At 46.4% G+C, this 17029-nt stretch overlaps 2 protein-coding genes across 3 annotated transcripts; both read right to left on the bottom strand.

The window, feature by feature from the left end:
* Nucleotides 1-541: 541 nt before the first annotated feature.
* CCDC125 (coiled-coil domain containing 125) lies at nt 542-12603 on the bottom strand. The gene is made up of 11 exons (XM_058824130.1): nt 12025-12603; nt 10901-10959; nt 10220-10306; nt 9305-9382; nt 8578-8663; nt 6906-6988; nt 6271-6383; nt 4461-4568; nt 3310-3481; nt 2003-2136; nt 542-844 (listed from the first exon to the last, which is right to left on the bottom strand). Exons 1-11 carry the CDS (start codon nt 12293-12295, stop codon nt 581-583), a joined length of 1455 nt encoding a protein of 484 aa, XP_058680113.1. The 5' UTR covers nt 12296-12603; the 3' UTR covers nt 542-580.
* A 387-nt stretch (nt 12604-12990) lies between these two features.
* AK6 (adenylate kinase 6) lies at nt 12991-16981 on the bottom strand. 2 transcript variants are annotated; one of them, XM_058824060.1, is made up of 6 exons: nt 16932-16981; nt 16363-16455; nt 15620-15678; nt 14272-14417; nt 13987-14182; nt 12991-13334 (listed from the first exon to the last, which is right to left on the bottom strand). In XM_058824060.1, the coding sequence occupies exons 1-5, from the start codon at nt 16957-16959 to the stop codon at nt 13993-13995; spliced, it is 516 nt and encodes a 171-aa protein (XP_058680043.1). In that variant the 5' UTR covers nt 16960-16981; the 3' UTR covers nt 12991-13334; nt 13987-13992. The 2 variants fall into 2 exon arrangements, with proteins under 2 accessions (XP_058680043.1, XP_058680042.1); XM_058824059.1 differs by having other exon boundaries at nt 12991-14182.
* Between the last annotated feature and the right edge of the window lie 48 nt (nt 16982-17029).

Below are 17029 nucleotides of genomic sequence, written 5' to 3'. Positions count from 1 at the left end.
CCCGTGCAGGTCACACCCCCCACTTTGATCCCTGCCCCCCGGCAGGGGGCGCTGTTCCCATCTGGGTCTCGTGATGTCACACCCTCAGACCCCGCGGTGCCGTCACCGCCGCTCCATCAGCCACCCTCAGGCCCTGCCTGTGCCCATCCCGGTGACATCAGACTCTCACAGTGCCGTCACCGCCGCTCCATCAGCCACCCTCAGGCCCTGCCTGTGCCCATCCCGGTGACATCAGACTCTCACAGTGCCGTCACCGCACTCCGTCAGCCACCCTCAGGCCCTGCCTGTGCCCATCCCGGTGACATCAGACTCTCACAGTGATGTCACTGCTGCTCCAGCAGCTCCCTTCAGGCTCTATCTGTGCCCGTCCCGGTGACATCACTCCCCCAGTGACATCACTGTACTCCGTCCCTGGACGCTGGGCTCAGGGGAGACCCAGGGCCCAGCACACCCTGCCCCATGGAGCTGTTGAAGCCGCCCCTCTCCCCCCAGGGCCCGTCACGCTGTGCCATCAGCCCCACATGACGCCATCACACACAGCTCCTGGTGTTTCCACGACAATCTTTTTCACAAAGCCACACTATGGCGAGAGCGCCCGCAGCCCCTCGGCCATGCCCGAGGGCCAGGAGCTCGGCCTCGGCAGCGCGGCGGCTGCTCCCGTGAGGGGCACGTGGGCATGGCTCGGGGCAGGGGCAGCTGAGGGGTGCTGGGCTCTGAGCCTTCTAAGCTTTTCTGGGCTCCGACACTGTCCCGCTGTGTCCTTCCCCGGCCCGGCCTCCGCTGCCCGGGCCAGCATGTAGCTGACCTTGCGCTGGTGTGCCAGGGCCTCCTCCTTGTCGTTCACCTGCGGAGAGGAGGGAGAGTAGGATACGGTCAGCTCGGGGTACTGTGAACCCAGCTAGCACACGCACTCCTGGAGGTGAACTAGGTGATAGTAAAAGACTTTAAAATCACAGCAAATTCAGGGAGCTGGAAAGAAAACTAGGCTTAGTAGGCCCTGTGGGAAGCCACAAAATCAGAGGGTTTGGGAAAGCTGCAAAAGGCCCCAGAGACAGCAGAACTGTGACTGGAGCTAAGCAGCAGCCATGAGATTGGTCAGCAGAAAAATTATTTAAAAAGTAGAAAAGCAAGGACAAATAAAACAATGGTCTGTGTATTAAAGCTTGTCTAGAATAACTCCCTAAGCTACAGAAAAGTTTATCTAGCAAGATATTAGGAAGGTTGAAGCTTAATAATGGAGCTGTGTGCGTTGTGTTTGAAGGCTCACAAGCAGGTATTGCATTTGAAATAAGCCAGCACTGTTTAACCAAAGGTACCTGTGCTCAAAGTGGTTGACAGAACTACTGTCAATATAGAATATACACTGTACAGATATAAATACTGTCAGTGTGCTTTTGCTTTGTGTGATTGGTCACAAAACTCATAAAGTGAGTTGTGACATTGAGTTCTGTGTCTGCTGCCTGGGATGTGAGCTGCTGGCACCTTCCATTGCCGTAGCCATGGGCTGAGAGTGATGCTGGAAAATCAAACAGCTCAAGGCAGTTCCACAGCAGTCTCATCCTGTCTGGGATTTGTACAGAGACCCCCGGCCAGCGATAGGCCCTGGGAAAATGTTAAAGGTAGGCCTTGGGAAGTGTTAGGTCTTGTGTTTGCTAGATCATGGGAAACTGCACCTGTGTAGTCAGTATATGACGAATGATATAATTGTTGATGTGATTAGATATAATTATTGTTTGAAGAATCATGAGAAACTATGTTAGAGGTTTGAGGGGATCACAATAAATCCATGCTTGGATGAAATCAATGTATACAATAGAACAATGTAAGTTTAATAATTAATATGTAAGTTATATAATGATAAAATATAAAAACACATTTGGTCCAAAACCATGTGAGGTCAGATTTGGATCTGTACCCCTGACACCCAGAGCTCTTCAATAAAAGCACCTGCATATAATCATTCTGTGATTGTGTGTTTCTGAACACCGACACGGGTACTGACCAGATCAATCAACATCCTCAGGATCTCGTGGGCACTGTCCAGCTCCTCCACCTTCCTGCAGTCCCCTGCTGACGAGAGCAGGCTGGACAGCTTCCGCCCCAGGTTGATCTTGCTGCCCTCCAACTTGACATGCTCTGTGCAAAACACAGGTGTGTCAGCTGCAGAACTGCTCAGGTAGGGAAAAACAACTCTGGGGTAAAGCACTTGTAAATCTGGAAGCCATAGAAAATAATGTAATAATTAAAAATAATTTAATTTAACAATTCTATGAAAAAGAGCAATACAAGCTGCAGCTTCCCCCACTGCATGGGACACGGCAGGTTCCCACTGCTCCTGCTGTCCCACAAAGGCTACACAGACCTTAAACGTGGGCACATTGAGAATTCTTTTGCTCTATGGAAAATACACTTTTGATGCTCTAGTTAAAGAATAATTCATGGTAGTTTGTTTTTAAACCATAAGTAGCCTAAATAATAGATTCTCTGACACAGGCCACAAACTTACAAGTTTGTGATAATTCCAGAAATAGTAAAATACATTAAAATTAAGGAACAGATGTGCCAGCTAACAGAGCCTGAAAGCAATGGTATCAGTGTAGGGCAGACAGCTACTCAAGGTTATGCTGCTGTAGTGCTACACCCCAGGAAAGCCCAAGGGATCTGGGAGACACACCACACTTCCAAGCCTGGCACCTCCTGGCCAACAGTCAAAACAAATATATTGTGCTGTTCCTAAAGTCTGCAGTGGTTCTGACCATGATGTAAGCACTTACATACTTCTCTTTATCCTTTTTTTTTTTAAAGAATAAAAGATTATTGGAATTATTCCTACTTTACCGATTGGAATTCTTCCTCTTTTACACAGGGCTTTGTAGCTCTGCATTAGTGTAAGAACACTAATATTGATACAGATGCATAATAAAAGGCCAAAAATGTTTAAGGAAAAATAGAAAAAAAAAAAATCTATGTAGAACTCTAGTGAATAATGGAGTGGCCTGGGTTAGAAGAGACCTTGAAGCTCATCTTGTTCCACATCTTCCACTAGACCAGGTTGCTCAATACCCTATTTGGAGCTAAAAAAAGCTCCAAATATACTTTTTTTTTTTTTTTTTTTTTTTTTTGCATTTCTTCCCCTTCCCCAACTCAGCCATGGAGCTAACTTGAAACAAAACCCCAACACCAGAGCTGTTGCTGGTAGCACACAAACCAGATGTCACTTTCCTGGGGGCAGTGCCCGAGCCCTGCCCAGCCCCTGCTCTGCCATCCCTCCCACACACAGACAGACACACAGACACGCTGCCCAGCTACCAGCACCCCGCAGGCGTCTCCAGCTCGCAAATCTGCTCTCCTTCTTCACACTGATCACTTCTGCCAGCCTCAGGGCCTGCTCCTGCCTCTGCATCAGCTGCTGCTCAAACGCAATCCTGAAGGCATCTGCCATGATGTACGCTTCATCCTTACTCTTCTTCAGGCTTTCCATCTGGTTTTAGTTCAGGGGAAATTTAAAGCGTGTTAGATAATCTGGAAGCAAAAGCAGGTTTAAAATTAAGGCACAGACAGCTTGCAAGCTAATATAATCAAGGAAGTAGCAAGGAACCAAAGGGTTTTCCTGACACGTAAAGAAATGTATTTTGAAATGTGTATTAAAGTCCTTGCTCTTCATTGTCTGCAAATGTTCACACCCCCAGCCACCTACACAATCATCTCTGTGTATTTATTTATCTCTGCACATGTACAAGACCTCAAGGAGGAAAATAATAAAACCCATCACATCCAGGCCAAGAGAAAAAGGAGCAGGAGATTGGAACCCATATCAGGGATCTTAAGGGACAGGCCAGCACCTATTTTCAAAACCAGTTAGCCAGCTGGAAATTCTGCAGCAGGACCACAAGGATGGCTACCACATTTCCAGAGTCAAACACAAAATAGAAGAAAAATTCTAAACCCACACAATTTCAATAAATAGAAAAAAAAAATTAGGAGCCTGGAATTCATGTAATTGCTTTAAGTGTGAGGTAAACAGGTATTTTCCAGCAAGATCAGCTTGCCGCCCTAGCTGAGTGAGTGGGCTGTGGGAGCTGATGCCAACAAGGGAGGAGTGAAATGCACTGCCAGGAAGGAAGGGAAAGGTTCAGTGCCAGTCCACATGCACAGTGTGTACATTCATGGAGGGCACACACTTAGGGTGTGTTCCCTTTTTTCAAATTAAAAAAATATGGGGAGAAAGAAAAAGAATGAAAAAAAGATTTTTTTAAACAGTAAAGCTGAGTAGATACAAACAAATTTTTTTCTACCAGCAAACATTATGGCATTAGAAGCATCACAAACAAACTTTACAGTATTTTGAGATGCACTGTGGTTGTGAGAGTTCGTGTAAACAGTGCCCGGGTGTCTCTGGCTTTGTTTGGACTGGTGCAGGAGCACCCCCGCCCCGTCCCCACCCTGCCAGGCCTCCTCACCTCTTGCTTGAGATGGAGGAGCTGCTTCCGAGCGAGAGCTGCCACTCTGGCACAGGGGCAGGGCTGCCCCTCGGCAGGGCTGCAGGCGCAGGCTCCCAGCACTGCCAGCTGGAACACAGAGCAAGCCAGGGGTCACAGAGCTGCCAAAAACGCCCATAACTTCTTCTTAAAATGCTACAAGTTTAATAGTAATAAAATGGTTAGAAAAATAGCAGTATAATTAGAGTAATAAAAATTGGGGGCAGTTTGGATTAGGACAATATTAGACAACAGAAACAAAGAGTTACACACAATCCGGGTGCCTCTTTCTGCGCAAAATAAGCTTGAAAAAGGATTAACCCTTAAAAGCAACAGCCTGTTGCATATTCATACACCTCATCCATGATGCATAAATTCCATTCAAACACAGGATTCTGTCTGGGCACTGTCAGCTTCTACCTCTGATTCCTGATTAAGAATGGCTGAGCAAGGCGGAATAAGTTCGTTTCTCCTGATAATGGGGCAATAAATTCTCTTTCTCTGAAAGATTGAGGTGTCCTGTGGCTGCTGAGAGTCCTTTCTTTAAAAAAAGTATCCTACACAGCATAGTTTCTATTTTAGGTTGTAACATCATGTTACAACCTAAAACTATATTTAACTACTTGAGAATTAATACAGGATAACTTTCTAACACAACACATATAATATTCATTTGAATATTCGCGAAAAGCCAACCATAAAATTCACAGTTTTCGCAGAGGGGCCAGCAGAAACCCCTGTAACCAAGAGCAGGTGTGGAAGGTGAAAGGGAATGACTCACAGTGAGAGCTGTGCTTTCAGGCAAAACCTGACAGGTGAGTGTGCCACACCCTGCAGCCCTCGCTGGCTACTGCTGAGCCGTACAGCACGAGCAGGCACGGTCAAGTGCTAGGCACAATAAAAATAAGCATCTCAACTCGTGAAAAACAGCCTGATGCCTTCTCCTGCCTCCTCTTTCCTTGCAAGGTGGACGAGGAAAAAGAAAACTGATTAACAGGCATGCAATGGCATGTGCTAATTAGCTAAGAATGGGTTAAAATAGAAGGATGTGTAATGAGCAATGACTTTTCTCTATCTGTTTTGTACACAATGTGAAAAACGCATATTTTATGATTGGCTTTTCGCAAATATTCAAATGAATATTATATGTGTTGTGTTAGAAAGTGATGCTGTATTAATTTTCTTAAATAGTGCGTTAAATATAGTTTTAGGTTGTAACATGATGCTGAAATAGAAACTATCCTATGCTATGTAGGATACTTTTTTGAAGAAAAGAGTCACAGTGAGATAGCAGCCACAGGACACCTGAATCTTTCAGAGAAAGAGAATTTATTGCCCCATTATCAGGAGAAATTAACTTCTTCCTGCCTCGCTCAGCCCTGGAGACACCATCAGGATACAGAGGAAGCAGCTGACAGTGCCCAGACAGAATCCTGTGTTTGAATGGGATTTATGCATCATGGATGAGGTGTATGAATATGCAACAGGCTGTTGCTTTTAAGGGTTAATCCTCTGTTAACGTGGGGCCTTTTTCGGGCTTATTTTACCCAGAAAGAGGTATCCAGACATCCGTAAATCTTTGTTGCTATTGTCTCATATTGTCCTAATTCTAATTGTCCAAATTATTATTACTCTAATTATATGGTTCTTTTTATAACTATTATATTGCTATTTTTCTAACCATTTTATTACTATTAAACTTTTAAAATTTTAAAAACAAGTGATTGGCGTTTTTCACACACAATCATCTCTCTGAAGCAGCTATTTGGAAAAACACACAGGCAATACTTACTTCAAGACCTGTGAAATCAGTGATGTCACTTTTGTTCAACATGTTCTCCTGAAAAACTTTCTGTTGTTTCACATCTAGCATTGCAAGGAATTCCAAGCACTGCTGGTTCAGGACTACAAAATAAAACAAAGAAAGAGATTACAAATATCCCCTGCTCCAATTTGTTAATTTCTGAGTTCAACTACACCGGAATGAAGCAGCTTTACAGCTCAAGCATCAGTTTGGGAACAAGATGAGAGCGTGGAAGGAGAAACTGCTCTCCCAGAAGCAACGGCCCACTTAGAGAGAGAGCATTTCCTGTATTGCTCTGCTCAGGACTGAGTGCCCGTCTCCTTGAACACTCAAAAGTCAGGCAGCCTCCCATCCAGAACAGCACAACACTGGGCAAGGGACGATTTAACTCAGCTACTTCAAAGCTTTTTGGAAGGCAAAAATGACGGAAAGGGAGTTAGGTCTTCTAATTCAGTGGCTGCCCTGGCTGCTTTCCAGTTTAATTTCCAGGCTTCTGCACACCCACTAAGATCAGCTGCCAGAACAAGACACTGATCCCCACAGGAATCTTCCATCCCAAAACCTAAAACCTGATTTATTCCTAAAAAACAGTGTATCCGGAGGAATAGCTGCTGCTGGCTTACTTGCATTTTCAGCCTTAAGTGTTTTTATTTCTTCTGTCCTCAGTTTCAATGCTTCCTTAAGAGCTGCATTTTCACAGTATATCCTGTAGAAGTCAGAAAATGGCTTTATTATAATCTTAAAAACGTTTTTAAGTGGGCACTCAATAATTTAAAAAATAACCTGTTAAAACATGGTATCTAATATTTCTGAAAATTAAAATTAGGATTACTTGAAAGACAGAATTAAAAAAATCAAAAGTGAAAGGAGTTGAGTACTAGATATAAATTTAAAAAAATACCAAACCTTCATAAGGTAAAGTAGGCAGTGCCCATAGCTTTAACAAGAGATTAGTTTGAGTGTCACATTTCCATTAGAAATGCAAAGAAATTGGTAATTATGAACCCCTGAAACACTTGCTAGAAATTTCCTATTTCCTTGAAGGAACAAAAGTGATATTTGAGGAGCGACAGCTCTGGTCTGTAAACTTCCTGTAGTCTGAATCCTGTTTTCAGGAACAGCTGTGCCTTCAGGTGTTTCAACGTGAGAACACACAATACACACTGATAATGCATTTTTCCTTGCAGCATTTCCCTCCTGAGCAGAACACTGGCGATCCGACATCCTAAATGTCAAAGCAATACAATTTATTTGGTGCACCTCAGCTCTCAGTAAATGCAGCCTACTCTGAATCATTTCACTTGGGAAAAAAACCAGAGGAAAATGCTCATTCTTTTTGTCCTGCTGCCTCAGATGTCAGAAAACTATCAGAAAAAGATGAGATCCTGTGCAAAGCAGGCTGAGCCCCTGGCTGTCAGCTTTCTCAAGCTGTGTCTGTGTCTTCCACCAGCCAACACCAGTTCTGTGGCTCCAAACTGCACAGCCACATTTCCAACCTACTCAGCCAGGAAAGCCAGAGCACCTCTCAAGAGGCATCCCTTGACAAACGTGTCCCTGGAATGGTTTGTAAACTTGTAGCTTATCCTTTGATTTGAAGCTGAAATATATTTAAATAAAAGTATATTCTGAATTGTAAAAACAACAGCAACAATAATAGCAAATAATGACAACAACTCTCATGGGTAGACTTCAGAGATACAATTTCTACATGTGAGTGAGTGAGCCTGCTGGTCCCATTCCTCAAGGTCTGTTATGTATAATTGGTTTAGTGCCTCTGGCACATTCCTGTTGCCCAGCCACACCTGCTGTCCACCCAGAGTGACTCCTATTTAACAAAGAATCTCTTGATCAGCCTCTCTCTCAGGCATTGTATTTTACCTGTACTCATGCCCAGACCTACAGTGCCAGACAATAAAGAAATGATTAACCAGGAAATTATATTTCCACACGCATGAACATACCATTATTTTCTCTGCCTCATCTATGGTTAGGGTAAATAAGGATAATCAGTCCCCAGCTGGCTAACATCATATGATAAAAAAACACTCAGCCTAGCAAAGCCAGCCTACAGACACCTAAAAATAAAAGAAATCAGGACAACACATCCAGAAGTTTTAATTGAAAAATACAAATGTGACTAGTGTGAAAAATCAAAATGCTCCAGAATTTGGAAGGGAATTGGGAAAACACAATGAACCTGAGGAAGCAAGTTTGAAACACAGAAGACACAGAGCACTCAGTGCAATTTTAAAAATCAAACAAAAACCCCAGTGATACACAGTGTAAACCAAATACCTGTCATATTTTTCCGCCCAGGTGTCCTCTATGTTTTTAAATCTGTCCTGATCAAATTCAATTTCCCATTGCAAAATATTTATTTCCTGTGGAAACAAAACAAACTTGCAGCAGCTCATCACAGGGCTCCCCCCAGAAGGATGCCAGGGGTGCTGGGTTTGGCAGAAATCTTAGAGACAACCCGAGACCAAATAACAGATAACAAATTCGGTAGCAGACACCAAAGTTTCTGCACCACTGGCCTGGGGACTGCAGTCTCTGTTCAGAACTGCTGCTTCCAGAGGCCTCCAACAGAGAGAAGCCCACTCGGTCGCACTGCCACGGCGTGGAGCAGAGCAGCAGTGGGAGGAACACAGCAAAGAGCTCCGTTTAACACGGGAGCTCTACACCTCCCTCCTCAAACTGGGCACCCATTCCTCAGCGCCCCTGGGAAGCCTCAGCTGAACCCCTGAGGATGTGTGCAAGTTCACTCTGAGTGACTGAAACCCTCAACCAACACCAGCTCAAAGCACACGAGGAGCTCTGGTGGCTTTACAGTATCGTTGCTTTTATAGCATGAAAAGGCCTAGATCCAAAGAGATAAATTAATATTTCCCTTTCTACTGAGAAGGAACAGGAATTCCTTTTATAAAACCCCTGGAATTAATGTCAGGTATGCACTGATTTAAACAGTCAGTCTGATAACCCCTTTTCAATAGCCATGTGTGAAGGAAAAACCCACACTTACCTTCTCTAGAGTCCTCTTTTCTTCCTCAGTTTTCTGAAGCATTGCTTTTGTATGGCTCGTGGCTTTATCAAATACTGCCTGCAAAATCAACAAACAACCAAAGCAGAACCCAAAATGCAACTCTGTCCAACACTGTGATTAAACCGAGTTAATTTTCAGTTTCACACTCATAGTCAAACAGCAGAATGCAGAGTCACAAACACCAGCAGCCTCCTCGTCAGCCTCAGAGGGTTCTGATCTCAAGTCTAACTGGCACAACAAACTTTTGGGGTTTCATTCCCAGAACCTCTGGAGCATCATTCAGCTTGAGATTGTGTCTTCTTCAGGGCTTGTGCAGGAAATTACACCTTGAACAACTGGGTTACAACACACCTAAGCTCTGATCCAGGCCTAAGTGGCTACAAAGATGTGATGCTAGAAACCACACAACTAGAAATGGGTTTTGTAAGTAGGCTAAATTCCAGGAACTGGATTCAGCAGAATTTGTTATCAAAGAGAATAAAAATACTACAAATGGTGAACAAAAGAACGACCTGACATTTAAGGCACACTGTCCCCTAGGGCAGCAGATGGAGCAGCCAACTCGAAATACTCATGCTTTGCAGCAGGATTCCAAGCACTGCCTAAATCTTCAACATAAGGGACTGCAAAAAGGCCTTAATTTTATCTTTAGTAGATAAATCCTCGAGGATTGTCAAAGCTAAAATTTTAAGAATTGCTACAACACTAAAGTCTTATTAAATAACACACTAGTTGTAGTAAATTGTAGAGGCAAGTCTGTAGACACCTGCAGACTCAATGATGTAAATTGCAGCCCTGGGAAGGCCTTAAGGTTTTTGAGGTTTTGATGAGGAGCAGCAGCAGATTTCCTCTGTTTTCCTTGTTGCCACCAAGAGATTTCTGAACAGCTCCTACCATGCTCTGCAGGATTCTTAGGGCTTCATCTTTCCCTTCAAGCTGTCTTTGAGATGCTTCAAGCTCAACTTTCAGAATTTCAAGTTCCTGAGGTAAAGAAAAGTAGACACGCTGAGTAAAAGCCAAGGTAATCTTATTAAGATTCAGCTGAAACCAATGTAAATTTTCCCTCCTCAAAAAACAAACCTCTGTTTTACCTGCATGATGTTGTTCCATGGGCTCACCTGAGGTCAGAGAACACAGTGCAGGTGCTATGTGTTTTTTTACAGCTGAAGTCAGCTGGCTGTGATGCCAACACCTCGACACATTTAACCACAGTAAAATCCAAATGTGCTGTTAACAACCTTTCAAGAAACATGCAGACTAGAAATCCAAAGATTGTTTGCACTACACATTTTCAAGCCCCAAAGCTTAATAAAAAACATAAACATCTGCTAGAAAAGTACAACAGTACCTTCAATATTCTCTCCATCTTTAAAAATATTTTGTAGACAAACCTCCCAGAATATAAAGTACACCTCACACTACAATTTCCTGACATAAAATTTAATGAAGCTTCCAACTCCTGCTGTAATTCCAAGAACCTGGGCACACCCAATTCTCCCAGCATGCCCAGATTCTCTTGTTACATGGAAGGGAAATGAAGATTTGGAGAGCAGCACCGCGGGCACTCTTACCAACCTCCAGAGCTTCCCGGAGTTGCTGCTTCAGTTCTTCATTTGACACTTCAGTATTAGATTCTGTAAGATCAATGGAACATAATAAATGATAAAATATTGTAACATTTAAAGCAAAAAGAGGCTGGGATTTTACCCTGAAAATGGGTAACATACAAAGGTGAATTTGTGTTGTGGGTGTTGTGGGTTTCTTTTTTTCTTGTGGAGCTAATAAACAGATTCAAGAAACACATCACTACAAGCCTCAAATGCATTGCTTCACAGTTGAAGAAGTGAAATGGGGGAAAAATGGCTGCTGTAAAGAGACATAAAGGCAAACCTCTTATAACTTCCTTTAAAATAAAGCAAACAAAATTGTCATAATGATGAAAAAAAATTAGTTGTTTAGAATCTTTTCTGATTGTAACTTGTCAACACAGCTAGCACTATTTAGAAGTAGGGGCAATTTTCAGGAGGCAGAGGTAGCTCAGCTTACTGTGGAAAGGATGACAGGGAATTGTTTAAAGGAGAGAAATAAGTAAGTTACACAGAAATACCTCAGTCACAATATTAAAGATTGACAGAAAAGCAGCCAGACTGTTATGAACAGCACTGCCTACATTTGATTGTTTTTACAGCAGCATTGCCTTCACAAAAAAAGGAAGATGAATGCCAACGCAGGTTCTAAAAGCTACTTCCTAACCCCTAACGTAAGCCAATTCACTAATTTCAACTGAAGAGCAAAAAAGATTTTTAATATTTAGCTATAAGCTTTAGGAACTGTCTTTAGGAAGATTTTAACTGACTTAAAGCAGGAATCCAAGCAGTGCCACCCAATTTCACAGACACAGCCAAACCCATGCCGGTACACTCACCACAGGATGCTCTCTGATAAATGTTGCTTTCAAATGCAGAGTTAAACACCTTAAAACTGGACATTTTACACTAAGAATGGCCACTGCCTTCAACACCGAGAAGCAATTGTACTGCTCGTGTTCTGGGAGGAAGCTGGAGGACCCCAGCCCTTGAGGGATTTTGGCAAGTGGTTCGAATTAAACTCGATGACACTTTGTGAGGCAGCTGAACGGCTCACTTCCACTAAGAAAAACCTCTCGTATGGTGCATAATTAACTTCCAAATTACTCTTACCACAGCTATTCTGCCGTGTGGAACTAGAGGCAGGTTTTTTGAGTGATCCCTCGTAAAAGCTGTTCCGTTTTGGAGCAGGAATAGCTGCAGCATCACTTTCTTCTGCTACCTTTGCTGACAAGAGGGAATTACAAGTCTTTCCAGACCCCTTCCTAGATGTAACTGAACAGGAATTTTGTAAGTTTTCCCCTTCATAAACACCACCCGGTCTTCTTCCCAGTCCGTTTCCCAAGTCTCCACGCGTCATGTCATCCTCTTCTGCTTCCTCCATCTTCTCCTCCTGGCTTTTTTTCAGGTTTTCCACTGGTTTGGGTTTTTTTTCCTGACCGAGGGCCCGTCACCTACAAGCGAACAGCGCCTCCCGCAAGGCCAGATTTCATCTGGAAAAACAGGAAAGCTCCGCTTTTACAGCAGCAGGGAGGGAAACGCGAGGCTGCGGGAGCCGGGGCTGCTGAAATCCCCGCGGGGAGAACCCGGCCCGGGGACACAGCTGGGGGACATCCCGAGGGCACATTCCCGAGGGGACACACCTGGGGGACACACCTGGGGGACACACCTGGGGACCCCGACCCACCTGCGCGCTGCCGGCGGCTCCCGCAGCGGCCCCGCCCCGGGGCGGCTCCGGGCGCGGCTCGGAAGGAGGGGTTTGCCCATTTCTGGTTTTTATCATTTATCGTACTTCATTCGCTGACTTTCCGTGGTTTTCATCCCCGTCCCCCCCTGCACGGCCCGGAGCCGCGTGGGGACGCGAGGTGCGGTGAGCAGGCGCGGTCACCCCAATGCTCTCACACTGCCCGGACGCCCCGCACAATCCCCTCGCCTCTTTTCCACTCCAGGCAGCCTCTGCCCCAGCTGCCACAATGCCTGGCCCGATTCTCCCAGGAAACGCACTGTTTTTCACCGTTTTGGTTCATTATATCATCACTTTACTGTTGCAGTATCGCTCCACAAGTGTCACCAAAAAAAAAAAACCAAAACGCCCAACAGCACATTTGGAACAAAAAACAAAGCTGTAGATGTGTGACGACAACTCTCTTCACAACAGAATTTTTTTAGGAAGTTGTTTTACTACCCAAACTCGTGTAAATAAAGGGTTTATAAGAAGCACTTCCTACAGAATCTTTGACAAGGCTTTCGTTCCAAGCAGCATTTCTGTGAGGACAGGTTTCCTGTTCCTTGTGCAGCCCTGCCCCCCTGGGGCCCAGGCTTTAACAGCACTCGGAGCAGATCCCGCTGCATCTGTGACCATGCTCGGGATCCCTGGGGGTCTGTCCCGACACGGCATGCTGCTCCTGGGCCATCTTCCATCACTGGGACAGGGGACGGGGAACACAGAGAAAAAAAGGAAAAATGAAGTTTGTTAACACTCCAGACCACTGCTTGCACAGCTGATGTCTGCTTACACATGAAGGAATCGCCAAAACTCCGTGCAAACATTTTAAATTAACTCTCACATCACTTCTTTTCCCTCCACCACCTTACCCTGCACCGCACCCTCTCACTCTGCATTGTCCTCACACACCCACAGTGCAGCACAGCAGGTTTGATCCCACAGCTGAGCATCAAACCAACTCCTTTCAGAACACTGTTCCACCCTCTGGAAATCTGCCTCACCTGCCACCTGTTACCAGGATTTTACAGTTTTCTCACAGGGAATTCATGGTTTGGTTTCAATTGTAAGGTCTAAAGAATTCTCAGCTATTGAACACAGCTCCTGCTGCTGAGGCCAACCGCCTCATTTTCATCCTTTCAGTCACTTCTGTTGCATCGGTTTTATCAGTATCAGTTCTCCTGATGCCTCTCAGGGTGCTGTTACACATCCTCACAACGTGGCTACTCTGAACTTTCTTCTACTCCCCAGCCAGTTACAACAAAACTCGCATTCATTTACAATACAAGAACTACAAACATAATTGATTAAACCCTCCCTCCCAAGAAGAGATCCAGCAGTTACTGTTTCACCAAAAGTCAGTTATTGTCCTTCATCCATTGCTCAATCCATTGCATAATCTGATCCAAATTTCTCTCTAGGTCCTCTGGAGTGTTGCTGGGTAACTGGTGCACAATTTCCTTTTTATAGGACAACACAGCTTCCTCATACAGAGTCTGAAAAATTTCGCACTGAACGTTGTCTTGCAGCTTCTTGCCGCTGTAGCCCCTGGAGAGAGAGCAGCAAGAGGCAGAGTGAGGCACAGAGGGAGGCTGAGGAGGGGTTCTGGGGGCAGAGCAGGGCCGCAGGTGCCACACCTGCTGTGCAGCCTGTCGTAGAGGCAGGAGCTGTCTGTGCGCAGCACGAACACGACGTGGAACCAGCGCTCGGGGAAGAAGTCACAGCCGTGGTAATCCACAATCACCCCGCCCTCGCTCATCCTGGCCTCCAGCTCGTCCACCACCTGCACACACAGAGAGGGGGAGAGCTCAGCCTCACCTGCACTGCCCAGCCAGGGGGAGGTCAGCCTCACCTGGAAACGCACAGCCCCAGAGAGAGAGAGAGACAGGGGTGCACCTGCACTGCACAGAGAGACAGAGAGAGGGGCTTGCGGGAACCCACAGAATCAGAGGGTTTGGGAAAGCTGCAAAAGGCCCCAGAGACAGCAGAACTGTGATGGGAGCCAAGCAGCAGCCATGAGATTGGGCAGCAGAAAAATTATTTAAACTGTAGAAAAGCAAGGGCAAATAGAGCAATGGTCTGTATTACAGGGACCTGTTGAAGGTCTCCATGGTGAGAGAGAGACGAGAATCTTGTTTCTTGATCAGAAGGCTGGATTTATTGATATATGATATATAATACATTATGACTATACTAAATAGAATAAAGAGAGAAGTTGCAGAGCTGCTGCTAAGCTAAGAATAGAAAGAAAGAATCTAAACAAAGTTGTGTCCAGGGACTCTGTCCCTAGCTTGCACCCGTGATTGGCCCTTAATTATAAACATGGGAACATGAACCAATCACCAATCAAAATAGGTGCATCCCATTGCATTCCACAGCAGCTGATAACAATTGTTTACATTCTCTTCTGAGGCCTCTGCCTTCCAGAAGAGGCAGAAATCTGAAAGAAAGGATTTCTGTGAAAAAATGTCTGCGACAGGTCTGTGTATTAATGCTTGTCTAGAATAACTCCCTGAGCTGCAGAAAAGTTTATCTAGCAAGATATTAGGAAGGTTGAAGCTTACTAATGGAGCTGTGTGCATTGTGTTTGAAGGCTCACAAGCAGGTATTGCATTTGAAATAAGCCAGCACTGTTTAACCAAAGGTACCTGTGCTCGTAGTGGTTGGACAGAACTACTGTCAATATAGAATATACACTGTACAGATATAAATACTGTCAGTGTGCTTTTGCTTTGTGTGATTGGGCACAAAACTCATAAAGTGAGTTGTGACATTGAGTTCTGTGTCTGCTGCCTGGGATGTGAGCTGCTGGCACCTTCCATTGCCGTAGCCATGGGCTGAGAGTGATGCTGGAAAATGAAACAGCTCAAGGCAGTTCCCAACAGCCCTGTCCTGTTTGGGATTTGTACAGAGACCCTGGCTGGGGACAGGGGCTCCCCTGCACTGCACAGAGAGCACGAGGGGTGGCCCTGGGGCTGCACTCACCCTGTCCTCATCCAGGATGGGGCAGTCGTACTCCTCATCAAAGCCTTCATACAGCTCTCCTGCAGCACAGAGAAATCACAGGTATTTGCTGGGCGCCACAGCAGCTGCTACAATTAATTTACCACAATAATTCACAATTCTGTAAAAAAAATTACATTTTTGTCTCGGGAGATTGCAGGCAAAAGACAGAGTTCAGTGTAGGGCACATTTTGTTTACAAATCCATACAAGGATAAGTTTGTAATTTATTACTTAGCACCAAGCGTGCTGCTACAGACATGCCTGCTGAAGTAAATTCATTTAATGCACAGCACCACAGGTTGGTTTGGGCTGGAAGGGACCTCAGAGCCCACCCAGTGTCACTCCTGCCATGGCAGGGACACCTTCCCCTGTCCCAGTGTCCAGCCTGGCCTCGGGCAGTGCCAGGGACGCAGGGGCAGCCCCAGCTGCTCTGGGCACCCTGTGCCAGGGCCTGCCCACCCTGCCAGGGAACAATTCCTCATTGCCAAGATCCCGGCCGGCCCTGCCCTTCCCTGGCTGCTGTCCCTCCATCCTTTGTCCCCAGTCCCTCTGTAGCTCTCCTGGAGCCCCTTCAGGATCTCCCTGGAGCCTTCTCCTCTCCCCCAGCCCAGCCCAGGCACCCCAGACAGGTGTGCAGGGCTCCCAGTGCCCGAGGCAGAGCAGCAGGGCCCCGGCCAGCAGCGTGTCCCCATGTCACAGCTCGGGGCTGCTGTCACACAGCACCTTCCTTGGCCAGGTCCCCCACGTTGACGTAGCTCAGGCCAGCTCTGGAGGCCAGCTCCTTTCCCAGCGTGGTTTTCCCAACTCCGGGCGTGCCTGCAGAACAAAGCACGGCCAAAGGTAAGGGGAGAGCTGCAGGTCTCCACGGAGAGCCCCTGCCACACGACCTGGAGCCTTCTGACAGCCCACATCGGAGAGTTCATGGGTTGAAAAGGGGCAAAAAGGGACAAAGGGAAGCAGGCGAAGGGAGCGAAACGGGAAAACAGGGAGAGAACTCGGGCTGTGAGCAGGAACGTCACTCCCAGCGTGCGGGACCCAAGGAAATCCGCACCCCAGGTAACACGGAGCAGCCGCGCGTCCTCATGACGGAGGAGAGCTGCAAAGCCACCCCGGGCTGCACCCACACCCCGGAGCAGCCGGGCTGCTGCCTCACACCGGAACCGCCCCAGGCTCTGATGGGGCCCGGGCCCCGGAGCCCCTCGGGCCGGGCGAGGGCTGGGACCCCAGGGAGCCCACGCCCGCAGCTCCCCGGGCCGCGCTGGGCCCGTGCCCCCGGTGCCCCCGGTGCCCACCGGTGATGAGTACGTTGGGCCGCCTCATGGCCGCCGCCCGTCGCCTGGGAGACACGTGCGCAGGGGGGCCTCCGCCGCCGCCGCGCGCGCCCATGGCG

The sequence above is a fragment of the Ammospiza caudacuta genome, chromosome Z (genome assembly GCF_027887145.1).
Source record: "Ammospiza caudacuta isolate bAmmCau1 chromosome Z, bAmmCau1.pri, whole genome shotgun sequence".
Classification (NCBI taxonomy): Eukaryota; Metazoa; Chordata; class Aves; order Passeriformes; family Passerellidae; genus Ammospiza; species Ammospiza caudacuta.
Note: the sequence above shows the minus strand (reverse complement) of the source record. Positions and strands in the feature narration are given on the sequence as shown.

Bases quoted from the DNA above. Each gene is read 5' to 3' on its own strand.
- AK6 (XM_058824059.1), bottom strand. From the start codon at position 16,959: ATGAGGCGGCCCAACGTACTCATCACCG. The intron at 16,456-16,931 runs GTGGGCACCGGG...TTTGTTCTGCAG, and splicing joins GCCCAACGTACTCATCACCG to GCACGCCCGGAGTTGGGAAA. The intron at 15,679-16,362 runs GTGCTGTGTGAC...TCTGTGCTGCAG, and splicing joins GGGGGACCTGGCCAAGGAAG to GAGAGCTGTATGAAGGCTTT.
- CCDC125 (XM_058824130.1), bottom strand. From the start codon at position 12,295: ATGGAGGAAGCAGAAGAGGATGACATGACGCGTGGAGACTTGGGAAAC. The intron at 10,960-12,024 runs GTAAGAGTAATT...TTGATCTTACAG, and splicing joins CACACGGCAGAATAGCTGTG to AATCTAATACTGAAGTGTCA. The intron at 9,383-10,219 runs GTAGGAGCTGTT...TTGATTTTGCAG, and splicing joins TAAGAATCCTGCAGAGCATG to GCAGTATTTGATAAAGCCAC.